This window comes from Gorilla gorilla, chromosome 13, assembly GCF_029281585.2.
Source record: "Gorilla gorilla gorilla isolate KB3781 chromosome 13, NHGRI_mGorGor1-v2.1_pri, whole genome shotgun sequence".
NCBI classification, from domain to species: Eukaryota; Metazoa; Chordata; class Mammalia; order Primates; family Hominidae; genus Gorilla; species Gorilla gorilla.
The window spans coordinates 31,248,356-31,263,983 of NC_073237.2; the positions used below are offsets into that span (position 1 = coordinate 31,248,356).

Consider the following 15,628-nt stretch of genomic DNA (forward strand, 5'->3'; position numbering starts at 1 on the left):
TCTCTGGATTCTCTAGTTGCATCAACTCATTACTGCTTAACGAGAAACACTCTTTTCCTATCCTTTACTAGGCTTCTCTAGACATCTTTACTGATCTTATTTCTGCCCCTCTTTCCAGTCTCGCTTTTTCAAGCAAGAGAGAACTGCACAATACCCACTGGTCCAATTTAACCATTCCAACCTTTAAATTATCTTATGTTTCCAGAATACCTCTGCCACCCTCTGCATTTGTCTAATCCTTTTGTGATTTTGTGAGGCCCTCCATCCCATCCCCTAGAATTCTGCCTATGTGAAAGCTTTCAGGACAAATCCTGAATTGGGTGAGAGGTTACTCTATGACCTTTATGATCATTCCATTTTTCACTGTATGTTTCTATGGTACCCACTGCCCAAGCTCTGTTAGTGTAAGAGCGCAGTCTCTAACACACATCCTGAGTTGGAACCCCGAGTCTTCCTTGGAATTCCTCTGTGGCCTTGGGCAAGTTCCTACTCTCTGTGCTTCAGTTTTCTCATCAGGAATGTAAGGATTAAATGAGTTAATACATGTAAAGTGCTTAGGATAGTGCCTGGCACATAATACCTAATAAATGTTAGGCCTTGTTATTAAACCTGAAACCCTCAGGCTCTATACTGCACCCATCAGTGCTCAAGCCTGTGTGTTTCAGATCCTCTGTAGTCCTAACAGCAATGATAGAGTACCATTTTAACCATTTTGTGTGTGTTATTAACTTGCTTTACTCTTCACTGCAACTCTTTGATGTAGAGGTTGTTAGTATCTTCATTACATGTAAGGAAACTGGGGCTAAGTAACTTTCCTAAAGTTACAATAAGTGATAAGTGACTTAAACCCATGTCTTCCAGGTCTTACCAATTTATAGTATATTCTGTATGCTACACATAGTTCTGACTTTGCTACTAATTTTATGTCCTTAGGCAAACCATTTTGTCTTTGTGCTTCAGGGACTGAATTGACTGTACCAAGAAGCATCTTCTGGGGGAAAATGAGTGGGTTGAAGGAGAGTATGCTTAATTTTTTCCACTTTGGGATTGTAGACCATATTATAGAGGTTATGTATGGAAAACCCAAAATATATTCCTAGGGGAAAGAGATGAAAACTAATACACTTATTAAGTACTATCTATGAAATCATATTTAAATTTCTCAGTAACCATTGAAATAAGTATTGTCATCCTTTACCATAGACAAGGAAACTGAGGCTAAAAGCAGGCACGTGATATCCCTAAGTTCATACAATAAGTTGGACAGGTGGACTTTAACCCATTTTGGCTTAGTCCAAAGCCTGTTTACTTGATATTACACAATGCTACTTTAGTGTTTTGAAAGAAGACCACATGGAACCTGATAATTGATATCCCTGAACTGTTAGCTGGCCTTAAATTTTTGTAATAAAATGAATACATGTATACATAGTACTTTATGGCCCAGGTGAGCATTTTTACTCGACAACACTTAGCTGTCATTGGCTATTGGTGTTTGGTTTTTGGACATGGAATAATGATTGATTAGTCCTCCACAAGCACCTTGAACCCATCACCTTCACTGGAAACATAGGTCTTACTTAACAGCATGTTTTATACAAAGTTCTAAGGAAAGTAATTTTTAGATTTGGCTTGGAGTCTATGAGTTTCATGGATGAAGTTTAATCTCTTTACTGGCATGTCTATTTTTTATGTCCTAGGTACTTTTAAATTCAATACAGATGCTGCTGAATTCATTCCTCAGGAGAAAAAAAATTCTGGTCTAAATTGTGGGACTCAAAGGAGACTAGACTCTAATAGGATTGGTAGAAGAAATTACAGTTCACCACCTCCCTGTCACCTTTCCAGGCAGGTCCCTTATGATGAAATCTCTGCTGTTCATCAGCATAGTTATCATCCGTCAGGAAGCAAACCTAAGAGTCAACAGACGTCTTTCCAGTCCTCTCCTTGTAATAAATCGCCCAAGAGCCATGGCCTTCAGAATCAACCTTGGCAGAAATTGAGGAATGAGAAGCACCATATCAGAGTCAAGAAAGCACAGAGTCTTGCTGAGCAGACCTCAGATACAGCTGGATTAGAGAGCTCGACCAGATCAGAGAGTGGGACAGACCTCAGAGAGCATAGCCCTTCTGAGAGTGAGAAGGAAGTTGTGGGTGCAGATCCCAGGGGAGCAAAACCCAAAAAAGCAACACAGTTTGTATACAGCTATGGTAGAGGACCAAAAGTCAAGGGGAAACTCAAATGTGAATGGAGTAACCGAACAACTCCAAAACCCGAGGATGCTGGACCCGAAAGTACCAAACCCGTGGGGGTTTTCCACCCTGACTCTTCAGAGGCATCCTCTAGAAAAGGAGTATTGGATGGGTATGGAGCCAGACGAAATGAGCAGAGAAGATACCCACAGAAAAGGCCTCCCTGGGAAGTGGAGGGGGCCAGGCCACGACCAGGCAGAAATCCACCAAAACAGGAGGGCCACCGACATACAAATGCAGGACACAGAAACAACATGGGCCCCATTCCAAAGGATGACCTCAGTGAAAGACCAGCAAAATCTACCTGTGACAGTGAGAACTTGGCAGTCATCAACAAGTCTTCCAGGAGGGTTGACCAAGAGAAATGCACTGTACGGAGGCAGGATCCTCAAGTAGTATCTCCTTTCTCCCGAGGCAAACAGAACCACGTGCTAAAGAATGTGGAAACGCACACAGGTAAACCTACCTAGATAGGTGGAAATATTTTGTTGTCTTTTTAATTTAAATTTTTAAATGAGTCATATATTCACATAATTTAGAAAGCAGAAAGTATGGAAAGTTACACTGTAAAAAGTCTCAATCTTTATTCACTGTCTGCCTAAGTTCTACCACCACTCGCTGCTCCCTGCCCCAATAGGTAACCACTTAGTTTTATGCATATCACAAGCAAATACAAATAAGAATTCTTTTTCTTTTCCAAATGAGGAATTTTGTAAGGGTTTTCAAAAATGCAGATACGGGTGGTGTAGATGTCTGGTTACAAGATTTTTTTGAGTTGTGAAAACAAGTGGTGGGTGGTAACATCTCTGCTGCCTCTTTTGGTTTCATCCTGCATCATCTAATCTGCCTCATCTGGTCTGCTTAGTTGCAGCAGTTCCTAACTGGTCTTATCATCTCTTAATTTCTCTCTTTCAATTCACCTCTTAAACCAGCATCAGAGAGCAATCTTTATAAAACACATATTTTATTTATTTATTTTTTTGAGAGGAGTCTCACTGTTGCCCAGGCTAGAGTGCAGTGGTGCGATCCCAGCTCACTGCAACTCCTCCTGGGTTCAGATGATTCTCCTGCATCAGCCTCCCGAGTAGCTGGGATTACAGGCGCCCGCCACCATGCCTGGCTGATTTTTGTATTTTTAGTAGAAATGGGGTTTCACCATGTTGGCCAGGCTAGTCTCAAACTTCTGACCTCAGGTGATCCGCCTCGGCTTCCCAAAGTGCTGAGATTACAGGCGTGAGCCACTGCGCCCTGCCTAAAACACACATTAAACTGTGTCACTCCTCTGCTTAATTCTGTTTGCTGCTTCTGCCTTACTCAACAGTCCCATCTTCTGCTGCCTCAATATCTACCACATTTTATTCCCTGGATTCTACACTTTTTTGTCTTTGCATGCTGTTGCATGTGGCTCCCTCTCTTTAGAATTTCTGTCACTCAGTTCGCTGACGAAGTCTTACTCATTTTTCAAAAGCTACTTTAGGCCAGGCATGGTGGCTCACACCTGTAATTCCTGCACTTGGGGAGGCTGAGGTGAGAGGATCACTTGAACACAGGTGTTCAAGACCAGCCTGGGCAACATAGGGAGACCCTGTCACTACAAAAGAATTAAAATAAAAAAATTAGCCAGGCATGTTAGCACATGCCTGTAGTCCCAGACACTCAGGAAGCTGAAGTGAGAGGATCACTTGAGCCCAGGAGATCGAGGCTGCAGTGAGCTATTGTACTCCAGCCTGGATAACAGAGCAAGACCCTGTTTTGGGGGGAAAAAAAAGTTACTTTAGTCACATGTCCAGGGAACCTTTTCTCACCTCTATAGATAGCGTTAATCTCTTACAGCCCTTACGCTTATATCTTTCTCTTAAATTTGCATGCTTCTATTACAGAACTTACACTGGAAACCATAATTTATTTATGCTTCATTGTCCTCCACTAGTCTGTAAGCTCCTTAAAAACAGACACTGTATATTTCTTTTCTTTTTTTGTGACCCTGCTGCCCCACACAGCTCTTGAAACATAGTAGGTACTCAGTTCTGACCATTAAAAAGTTCAACCTTATATTGAACTGAAAGCTTCTTTCCTTTCCTTCCTATCCTTTGGTTCAAGTTTTATCCTCCGGAGCAGCATAGTAACTAGTCTGTCTTCTCACAGCTCCCCCCCTCCTTACTGCAAATCAGCTTTTTGCAGTATTCGAAGACATCTATCATTTTGCCCTAAGTGTATATTTCATCAAGCTGAATAGTTTTATTCTGCTAGCTCTTCCTCCTGGACCTGCACTATCTTAATCCCTCTCCAGTTTAATGTGAGATACAGCCCAACCCTTGAAGCCACCATCTACCCGGGGCCTGTTTTTACACCAGCCTATAGTTCTAGTTTCTTGCTTTATCAGGATTATTCTTGGAACCTCAATGTATATGTGAAGCAAAGCAATGTTATACCAGAGTTGTTATTGAATCCTTAAGGCTGGTTAATAATTATTAACTCTTGCTTTATAGTGAATTATCACAATGTAGTGGCTTATGATAACACATTTATTATGCCACTGTTTCTGTGGGTCAGATGAATGGGTCCTGGTTAGCTGGGTTCTCTGCTCAGTGTCTCCAAATTTGGCTAGGCATGTGATCTCATCTGAGGCTCAGGGTTCTCTTTCAATCACTGGTTGTTGGTAGGATTCAGTTCCTTACAGATATAGGACTGAGGTTCCTGTTTTCTTGCTGGCTGTTGGCCAGGGGTGTCTCTCTCAGCTCCTAGAGGCCACCTGTGTTTCCCTGCCACATGACTCTGTACACAACATGATAGTTTGCTTCTTTGAGGCCTGCGGGAAAGCAGCTGCTGCCACTTCAGATCTCTCTGACTTCTGTTTGATTTTCAACTCTTTTAAAATGGCTTACTTGATTAAGTCAGGCCCACCCATACTCAAGGGGAGGAGATTATATAGGGTATGCATACCAGGGAGGTGGGAATCTGAAAGACCATCTTAGAATTCTATTTAACAAATCTCTTGGGGCCTTAACATTCTCACATTATTCATATCATTTTTGAGAACACTTCATTCATATTTGTTGCATAAATACTATATACCAAGCACTGTTCTAGGTACAGGGAATGCTGATGGAATTTACATTCTGGTAGGGAAGACAGGCAGAAAGCACTTAGATATTTAATATGTCAGGTGGTGATCAGGACTAAAAAGAAATATTAAGAAGGTTAAGAAGACAGAGTGACAAGAGTGCTGTTTTACGTAGGTTGACATCTTTGATAAGGAGACATTTGAACAGAGACAAGAATGAAGTACAGAAATGCACCATGTGGCTAGCTTGAGAAAGCATTCTAGGCAGAGGGAGGAGCAAATTTAGATGTGGGGAGGGGTATTACAGGCAGTGAAGATAGGGGCAGGAAAGGTGGTCAGAGAAATAGCAAGGGCTGGATCATGTGAGTCCCTTAGATTTGGTTCTGAGTAAGATGAGAGGCTGCTGGAAGGTCCTGGGAAGAGGGATGGCATGAACTTACATTCTAAAATAATCACTTAGGGTCTGGATGTGGTGGCTCACATCTGTAATCCCAGCACTTTGGAAGGCCAAGGCAGAAGGATTGCTTAAGCCCAGGAGTTCAAGACCTGCCTGGACAACTTAATGAGACCCCATCTCTGCAAAAGGCAAAAAAATAAAAATTAGCTGGACGTGGTGGCACATGCCTATAGTCCCAGCTACTCAAGAGGTTGAAGTAGGAGGATCACTTGAGCCCAGTGGGTCAAGGCTGCAGTAAGTAGTGACTGTGCCACTGCACTCTAGCCTGGGTGACAGAATGAGAACCTGTCTCAAAAAAAAAATATTATTAGGCTGCTGTGTGGAGAATAGGCTCTAAGAAGGCAACAGGACAAGTTAGGAGGCTATTGCAGTTGTTCAGGTAGGAGATGATGGAGACTTAGACTGGAGTAATAGTGTGGAAAAGGTAGCAATTGGATAGATTTTGGATGTATTTGGAAGGAAGATTTTATGCCTGAGCAACTTAAAAGAATGGAATTGGCATTTACTGAAGTGTCAAAGCCTAGTAGAGAAAAAGGTGTTTGTCTGTAAAACGTTTCAGTTTGGAATAATTTCAGATTTATAGAAAAGTTGCAAAGATAGTTCAAAGAATTCCCATATATCTTTCACCCAACTTCCTCTAATGTTAACGTCTTACATAACCAGACTGCCTTTGTTAAAACTAAGAAATTAGCACTGGTATAATCATATTAACTAAACTACAGATGTTATTCAGATTTCACCAGTTTTTCTGCCAATGTCCTTTTTCTGTTTCAGGACCCAATCCAGGATACCACGTTGCATTTAGTCATGTCCCCTGAGTCTCCTACCATCTCTGACAGTTTCTTCATCTTTCCTTTTTGGAAAAGATGTTTTTGCTCTTGTTTTATTTACTTCTTATTCAGGGAAGATTTTTGTTTAATTTGGTTAAATTTCTGTAATCCCAGTACTTTGGGAAACCAAGTCAAGAGGATCACCTGAGCCCAGGAGTTCAAGACCATCCTGGGCAACAGAGGTAGACCCCATCTCTACAAAAACTAACAAAAAAATCAGCCAGGTATAGTGGCACACGCTCGTGGTCCCAGCTACTCAGGATGCTGAGGTGGGAGGATCGCTTGGGCCCAGGAGTTTGAAGATGCAGTGAGCCACGATCATGCCACTGCACTCGCGCCTAAACTTTGGTGACGCCTGTAACTTTCACAGAAAGAGGTTGTGGAACAGACTAAATATCACTCATTTATTCCTTTATCCATGAATTTAACAAATATTTAATGGAGCACCTAGTATATGCCAGACACTGGAAATACTACACTCAGCAAGGTAGACAAAACTCTCCCTCCTCCTGAGCTTTCAGTCTCAGGGTGTTCTCTATTTCTTTTGACATTAAACTGAACAATCAGAAAGTAAATCTTAGGAGAGCCAATATTATGGAATATTACAGTGTGCGCTTTTGAGTCAGATAGTTTGACAAGTTTGAATTTTGACTTTTAAATTTCTAGTGGTGTGACCTTGGATAAGTGATCTAACTACATGAAGCCAGTTTCTTCATCTGTAAAATGGTACCTATGTTATAGCATTTTTTTTTTTTTTTTTTGAGATGGAGTCTCACTCTGGGGTGCAGTGGTGCAATCTCGGCTCACTGCAACCTCCGCCCCCGGGTTGAAGAGATTCTCCTGCCTCATCCTCCTTGGATTACTACTGGGATTACAGCCACATGCCACCACGCCCAGCTAATTTTTGTATTCTTAGTAGAGATGGGGTTTCACCATGTTGGCCAGGATGGTCTTGATCTCCCGACCTCATGATCTGCCTGCCTTGGCCTCCCAAAGTGCTGGTATTACAGGTGTAAGCCACCGTGCCCAACCTGTTACAGCCTTTTTGAGAGGACTAAATAATAATATGTAATGTGCTTGCAATGTTGTATTTAAGGTTAATTTTATTCTTTTAACTTATTTAGACCTGAAAGCAAATAACAATAATATCATGAAATAAATGCAGTGTTAAAAGTACGTACTCAAAAAAGCATATACACACACTCACACTCAGTTTTGAGAGTATCTGGCTGTATTGAAATCTAGAAAGACTTTGCTGCAATTGTGTTTGAGGAAAAAAATCTGGAAGTGGGTGAAGGTATTCAGGAATAGATCTGGGAGGATTATTCTGATACTACACACTGGTCTCTATCACTGGACATTGAGCTCCTGGAGCCAGGGACTGTAACACCACCATGGGGCTTATGGTAGGCACCAAGAATATCTTTGTTAAGTGAATGACTAAAGACTTTGAGGGCAACAGCTAGAGCCATCTCACCACTCATGGGTTGTTGGAACCTCCCCAGACTTGGGCTTCTTATAGATGACACTACAGCTTCACGAGCCTCTTTCTAACCTAAATCCATGGATCTGATAGATTTAGAGGATCCTGGAAAATAGAAAATGCAAAGCAAGATCCTGTATTGCCCAGTGGATCCTCAGGCTATGTTACAAGGGGCATTTGGCTACTCTGCTGTTTTCCTGGGAATGTTTTCTTAATTGTGGGAATCCCCACCTGAATGTCTCCTTCCTAAATCCTCTTCCTCAGCAAATTCCTGCCCCTTTTTGGCCTCAGTCTGAATAGCCAGCTGCCTTACCCAGAATCAGATATCCCTTAAAATCTCTGTGTTTGGATTTTTCTCTTGAGTGATTTGCTGATCCTTGGTTGATTAAAGTGAGGAATGGTTTTTTGTGTTTGAGTTTATCTTTTTTGTTATTTTGTTTTTTAAACAGGTTCTCTAATTGAACAACTAACAACAGAAAAATACGAGTGCATGGTGTGCTGTGAATTGGTTCGTGTCACGGCCCCAGTGTGGAGTTGTCAGAGCTGTTACCATGTGTTTCATTTGAACTGCATAAAGAAATGGGCAAGGTCTCCAGCATCTCAAGCAGGTCAATTAATTCTCTCTTCTGAGTAGTTATTCTCCCCTGTTTGATACGTTCAAGTATTAAGCCCAGCTTTAAAAATACAGTTTAATTTCTCTTAACTGCTTTTTCTGCAGGGAGAGTATGTTACCTTGATCATGTGTTTCATATGACCAGAATTAAGTTATAGATCTTAAATAAACCAGCTAAACATAACAATATTAAAATATATTTTAAGATACGATAAAATCAGTCATCTTATTGAAAATGATGGCTTTTACTTATTATTTTTTCTTTGACCTACTGATTTTATTTCCTGTGGATACATACACAGAAGTGTGATTGCAAGATCATATGGTAATTCTATTTTTAATTTATCTTCTTCTCATTTTTGGCCAGGCATGATGGCTCACGCCTGTAATCCCAGCGCTTTGGGAGGCCAAGGCAGGCAGATCACCTGAGGTCAGAAGTTCAAGATTAGCCTGGCCAACATGGCGAAACTCCGTCTCTACTAAAGATATAAAAATTAGCCAGGCGTGGTGGCGGGCACCTGTAATCCCAGCTACTCGGGAGGCTGAGGCACGAGAATTGCTTGAATCCAGGAGGTGGAGATTGCAGTGATCTGAGATTGCACCACTGCCCTCCAGCCTGGGTGACAGAGCAAGACCCTGTCTCAAACAAACAAAAAAACATTTTTTTTTTCATTTTTAAATTTTTACTATGCATACGTAATAGTTTACATGTTTATGGGGTACACATGATATTTTGATACAAGCGTACAATGTGTAATGATCAAATCAGGGTAATTGGCATATGGGGATTCCAACACCTCAAATATTTATCATTTCTTTGTGTTAGGAGCATCCCATTTCTACTCTTCTAGTTATTTTGAAATATATAATAAATTGTTGTTAGCCATAGTGCTACTAAACACTAGATTTTATTCCTTCTATCTAACTGTATTTTTTTTTTTTTTTTGAGACAGAGTCTTACTCTGTTACCCAGGCTGGAGTCCAGTGGTGTGATCATGTCTCACTGCAGCCTTGAATTCCTGGACTCAAATAATCCTTCTGCCTCAGACTCCCAAGCAGCTGAGACTACAGGCACATGCCACCACATCCAGCTAATTTTTTTTTTTTTTTTGAGACGGTCTGCTGTGTTGCCCAGTCTTGTCTTGAACTCCCAGGCTCAAGCAATTCTGCATCAGCCTCCTAAAATGCTGGGATTAGACACATGAGCCAACATGCCTAGCTAGTGGTTTTTGTTTGTTTGTTTTTGTTTTTTTTTGAGAGGGAGTCTCGCTCTGTTGCCCAGGCTGGAGTGCAGTGGCACGATCTCGGCTCACTGCAACCTCCACCTCCCAGGTTCAAGTGATTCTTCTGCCTCAGCCTCCTGAGTAGCTGGGATTACAGGCGCGCACCACCACGCCCAGCTAATTTTTGTATTTTTAGTAGAGATGATGTTTCATCATGTTAGCCAGGATGGTCTCAATCTCCTGACCTTGTGATCCACCCACCTCTGCTTCACAAAGCGCTGGGATTACAGGCATGAGCCACCACACCTGGCCTTTTTTTTTTTTTTTTTTTTTTTAATGAACCCCATATTTAGTGGAAAATGCTGTATTCAAGCTAAGCAGTCAGTATTGTGAATTTGTTCCTTAAATGTCTGATATGCTTAACATTGAAATTATTACCACTACTTCAATATTGTGTCTTCCTATAGATTTAAATTTTTTTAATTACATGTAGCTTTTGGAAGAAAATTTATTTGGCCTACTCCCATTTTTCCTGACAGATGGCCAGAGTGGTTGGAGGTGCCCTGCCTGTCAGAATGTTTCTGCACATGTTCCTAATACCTACACTTGTTTCTGTGGTAAGTTTGTTTATATACACTGGAGTCTCTTTTACTACATACATTGTACCTCAGTTCAGGAAAGGTGGTCCGCGGGGCATGTTTTAGAAGTTACTAATGAGACTTCAAAGCTCTAGGAGTCTATAAGACTGTAATTATGTGGTCCATCACACAGCTAGAGCCACAGCCTTTGTGCTCCTGGCAAGCTGTTCTGGAGATGGCCAACCAGGCTCATGCTGCTTCTGGGCTGTAGTGCTTGTCTCCTTGGTCTTGAGACCAGGCCTGACCATGTAGCAGAGATAGGTGTGGACGTGAGCTTCATCTCACCCCCAGCAGTTACAGCTTTGATATTCCAGATTTGAGCAGTATGAGTAAATAATAGTGTTTATTTTAATCCTGGAAATAAGTCATTGGTATTTATAATCAGATTTTTTATAAACCAGCATTATAAACTCTATCCTGGCATCTTCCCTCTTTATGGAATACTTCTTTCTGTTTTTGAATATCTCAGGTCCCCCAAGTATTAGGGGAAAACTTCCTGTAACCCAGATGCTCATTCTTGCTGCTAGCCCATTTCTGCATGTTTTTTTTCCTTTCCTGCCTTTTAATGACTAACTTCCCTCTAGTTGTTGATTTTTCAGATTTTGTTTCTTTACTGTCTGTCTCCCTCCCTGAAGCATTGCATTTTTGCTTCTGTCTTGTTGCCTCACTGAAACTGTATTCAGAAATTACCAATGGGCCGGGCTTAGTGGTTCACGCCTGTAATCCCAGCACTCTGGGGGGCCAAGGTAGGTGGATCACCTGAGATCAGGAGTTCGACACCAGCCTGGCCAACATGCTGAAACCCCGTCTCTACTAAAATAAGTTAGCTGGGCATGGTGATGCATGTCTGTAATCCCAGCTACTTGGGAGGCTGAGGCAGGAGAATCGCTTGAACCTGGGAGGCAGAGGTTGCAATGATCCAAGATCATGCCATTGCACTCCAGCCTGGGCGACAGAGTGAGACTCCATCTCAAAAAAATAAATAAATAAAATAAAAACAAAGAAATCACCAATGACTCCTTTCCAACCATATCTAGGGCTGATTTTATAAGCTCATAATCTTTTTGGTAGAGTGATAGCCCTTGACACCTTTGACCATTCCCTTCTTGAAATAAGTAGCTCTTCCTGTTTGTTTCTGCATGCTCTCCTTGTTTTTCTAACCAATTTGCTCATATTTCTCCTTTCCCATTACTTAGCTAGCAGCTTTCACAAAGAGTCAAGTCATTTACCATCAACTCTGAATCTTCTAGACGCAATACCTTGGTGAACTCTTTGACTTCCCCTTCTTTTCTTTCAATTCTTAACCACAGTATCATTTAAGATCTGACCCCAAACACCCTCTTACAAAGGAAGCTTTCCTTTGTTATTCTCTGTCTCACTTTGGCCTCTGTTTTATTTGGAATTTTCTGGTCTTACATGTTTTATTGACAGAATCTCAGCCTTAATAGATACTAAATTGGTATTAGATGAGGGAATAAATATTCTTGAATATACTACCAGAAAGGCAGCATGAAACTGGAAGTAAGAGATCAGTGGAAATTTGGGCAAATAGGACAATACCAATACTTAATACCTTATTTTGAAGGATTTTTAAACATAAAGTACCACAATGGAATTAAAAATCTTGTTAAAGCCTCTGCTGGCAAATTAGATGAGAGACTCTAAGGCAGTATAAGAATGTGGAGTGAAGGTCAAGATGATCTGAAAGTGGTAAAATGATGTGAGAATGCACATAAAGGCCTTATTTGCAGATGACTTTGCCCCACACTGTTCTTCCAGGGGACCATTAATTTAACATATTTTTATTGAGAACTTATTAATGTTCAAGGCACTGTGAAGAAACAGAGGCGAATAAAACGGTTAACTTACCAGAGCTTACAGTCTAAGAGTTAGAACACAATTAGCCTGATACTCTGCTAGAAGTACAAAGTACTATGGGAGATCTTTGGGGTAGTTACGACTTACAGCTGGATGATTAAGAGAAGCCTTCTTGGAGGAGGTAGAATTGAACTGGCATTGTAAACTAGGTAAAATCTTTGTAGGCAGAAAGATATGTTGAAGGGAATAGCATAGGCAGTTCAAAATCAACAGGGTTTAGTGTATATTGGGAGAAGAGTGATTCATCCACTTACAGAGCCCAAGATCTATGATGGTAGGGGAGTGGGAGATGACTGGAAAGGAAGGGCTGACCCTTTGATACCAGTCTCAGATGTTGGGACTTCATTTGGAAGGCTGTGGGAAGCCACTGAGGGCATCAACATGATTCTTTATGGAGATTAGTTTGGTAGCAGTGAGTAGAGTATTTTGGAGCCTAAATAATTTGGGACTTATAATCCAGATGAAGAGTAGTACAAGCCTCTAATGAGTGTGATAGAAAAATATGGTGTTAGGTTGATTCCTAACAGTAGTAGGAATGGGAGTCACCCAAAGTTTCATGTTTTTGGAAATGGTGATACCAAGGAAAAGGGCAGGTCAAAAGAACAAGGTCTGGTGGGGACAGTGACTACAGTTTAGAAATGTTGAGCTGGAGGAGTGAGCAGAACGTACAGTGAAATATGTCCAACAGGCAGGTAGCAATATTTGAGGAAAGACCAGGACTTAAGGATGAGAATCACAGCTGAGAGGAGTAGTTAAGACCCTAGCGGATGAAAGGGTACAGAGTGAGAAAAGGGTGTAATGCAGAACACTTGCAGGGGAAAGAAAAGCAAAAAACCCCGAAACATCATTTGGAGTCAGGGACAAAAGGTAGAGCTCTTGAGAGATGTTAGAGGAAAACCAGGGCACTGTATTGGAGCAAAAAAGCACAGAGGCAGGGAGGCTTTTGTTATAGTCTGGAGATGAGGTTTTGGCCAGTAGAGAGGCAGGAACAGGAGAGCGATGAGGTGAGAGCCACCTTGTAGGAAAAATTGACACAACTTGGTGATTAAGTAGAAAGAGGTGTCAGACATGACTGTAGTTTTTGAGCGTGTGTGACTCTGACAGAGTTGACGTCACTGACAGAAATAGGAAACCCTGAAAAGGGAGGAGTTGTAGAGGGAAGATGTGAACTTTGGCTGTGGATAAAGCCAGTTTGAGGTGACTGTGAAACCCCAAGCAAGAATGTTCAGCAGACATTTGGACATATGGGTCTGAAACTGAAGATTCAGGGCAAGAGAGAAAATGTGGATTTGGGGATCAATGGCCTTTAGGTGGATTGCACCTCTCAACATGAATACAATTTCTGAAAGAGATAGCATAGAGAGAAAAGCAGAGGCCATGGACTGGGGATGGCTGCAATTTAGTGTGCAAATTGCCCAAGTGAGGATGAATTCCTCAAGGGCAAGGAGGAATCCTGTGCCTTCGTTTTACTCTTCCCTGTCTCTGCTGAGTCCATGGAAGATGTGCCACGAAGATTTGCAGTGACATTGATTATAAAATTATAAGCTCTTTTATGCCAACTTTATAGTTCTGGAATAGGTGAGTTCCTGCTACTCGGGATTTATGTCCTTTCCATCTCTTACTGCCTCCCCCCTTTCCCCACGGTGCTCTTCTCTTATTCCCTCTCTCTGATCCTTGCAGCAGCAATTCGCATATCAGTTCAGAAGCCCAGTTATAGACGACTTGTCTTATAGGTATTTATCTTAAATTAAACGTTTCCATTAGTCAAGGTAGTATTTTCATAAGTAAAAGTGACTTTTTATTTATCTTTCCCAGGTAATCCAAGATTTAAGATTTATCATACTCAGTGAAACTTTTTATGAATAGCATTATATTTATCTTTTTATTTTAGGATATGGGATAATACATTTGTTGAAATAATAAAAACCACACTAAAGTTGCATGCTGCCTAGCTATACTTTACTGTTTCATTAAAGTTGAGAATGTGATTGAAGTTTGTACCATTGACTCTCTGATCTGATATGTTCTAGGCAAGGTAAAGAATCCTGAGTGGAGCAGAAATGAAATTCCACATAGCTGTGGTGAGGTTTGTAGAAAGAAACAGCCTGGCCAGGACTGCCCACATTCCTGTAACCTGTAAGTTGGAATGCTAATTCCGTTGGGATTGCTGGTGGACATGCTTTGCTGGTGGCTCTAAGTAAACATACCTGGTTAGCATGTAATGGTTTGGAATGAAGGGTGATATGGGACCTCAGTAAATGGTCTCAAATCACCCTGTGCCAGGCACTCTACATCAGTTAACTTGTTGAATCCTTACCACAGCCCAGTAATAGATATTTACCATCTCTGCTTTACAGATGAGGCTCAGAAAGGCCAAGCCTCTTGCCCAGCATCACAGTGGCAGGCCGTGGATGGTGGAGCTAGGGTTTCCAAAGCCAGTGCTGCTTCCATTACATTACACTGCTTGCTTCTAAGAAGAAATGTGACTCATATGTTTTATCCCGCATTGGTATCCAGGTCCAGGAGAATGTATGGGAGAACCTTCTGTCTGGGGAAAGACAATTGTTTAGGGTCCCGGTCGGACAGTATTTCCAAGATGTCAATCTTTTTCTTTTTTTTTTTTTTTTTGAGACAGCGTCTCGCTTTGTCACCCAGGCTGGAGTGTGAGTGTGGTGGCGTGATCACAGCTCACTGCAACCGCCGCCTCTTGTGCTCAAGCCATCCTCCCACCTCATCCTCCTGAGTAGCTGGGACTACAGGCATGTGCCACCACGCCTGGCTAATTTTTGTATGTTTTGGTAGAAATGGGGTTTTGCCGTGTTGCCCAGCTTGGTCTCGAACTCCTGGGCTCAAGCAATCTGCTCTCCTCAGCCTCCCAACATGCCAGGATTACCGGTGTGAGCCACCACACCCAGCCATAGAATGTAAATCTTTTCCCTACAATAAATAGCCAGCTGTAGATTATATCCATAAGCCAGACACGGTGACTCATGCCTATAATCCCAACACGTTGGGAAGCCAAGGCAGGAGGATTGCTTGAGGCCAGGAGTTCTAGACCAGACTAGGCAACAAAGTGAGACCCCATCTCTACAAAAAAATTTAAAATTAGCCAGGTGTGGTGGCACACACCTATAGTCCCAGCTACTTGGGGGGCTGAGCAAGGAGGATCATTTGAGTCCAGGAGTTCAAG

The 15,628-nt window shown here is 41.7% G+C and overlaps 1 protein-coding gene across 6 annotated transcripts in view; it reads left to right on the forward strand.

The window, feature by feature from the left end:
- Positions 1–15,628, forward strand: part of NFX1 (nuclear transcription factor, X-box binding 1) — an 83,681-nt gene that overhangs the window by 5,244 nt on the left and 62,809 nt on the right. For all 6 annotated transcript variants that reach the window (XR_008668682.2, XR_010130176.1, XM_055351735.2 and 3 more), the window contains exons 2-5: positions 1,701–2,708; positions 8,536–8,694; positions 10,462–10,539; positions 14,469–14,574. Coding sequence is in view for 4 of the 6 variants with exons in the window: in XM_055351735.2 (XP_055207710.1) it covers positions 1,701–2,708; positions 8,536–8,694; positions 10,462–10,539; positions 14,469–14,574 (1,351 nt within the window). In the remaining 2 variants the exon portion in view is untranslated. The remainder of the gene's footprint in view (positions 1–1,700; positions 2,709–8,535; positions 8,695–10,461; positions 10,540–14,468; positions 14,575–15,628) is intronic.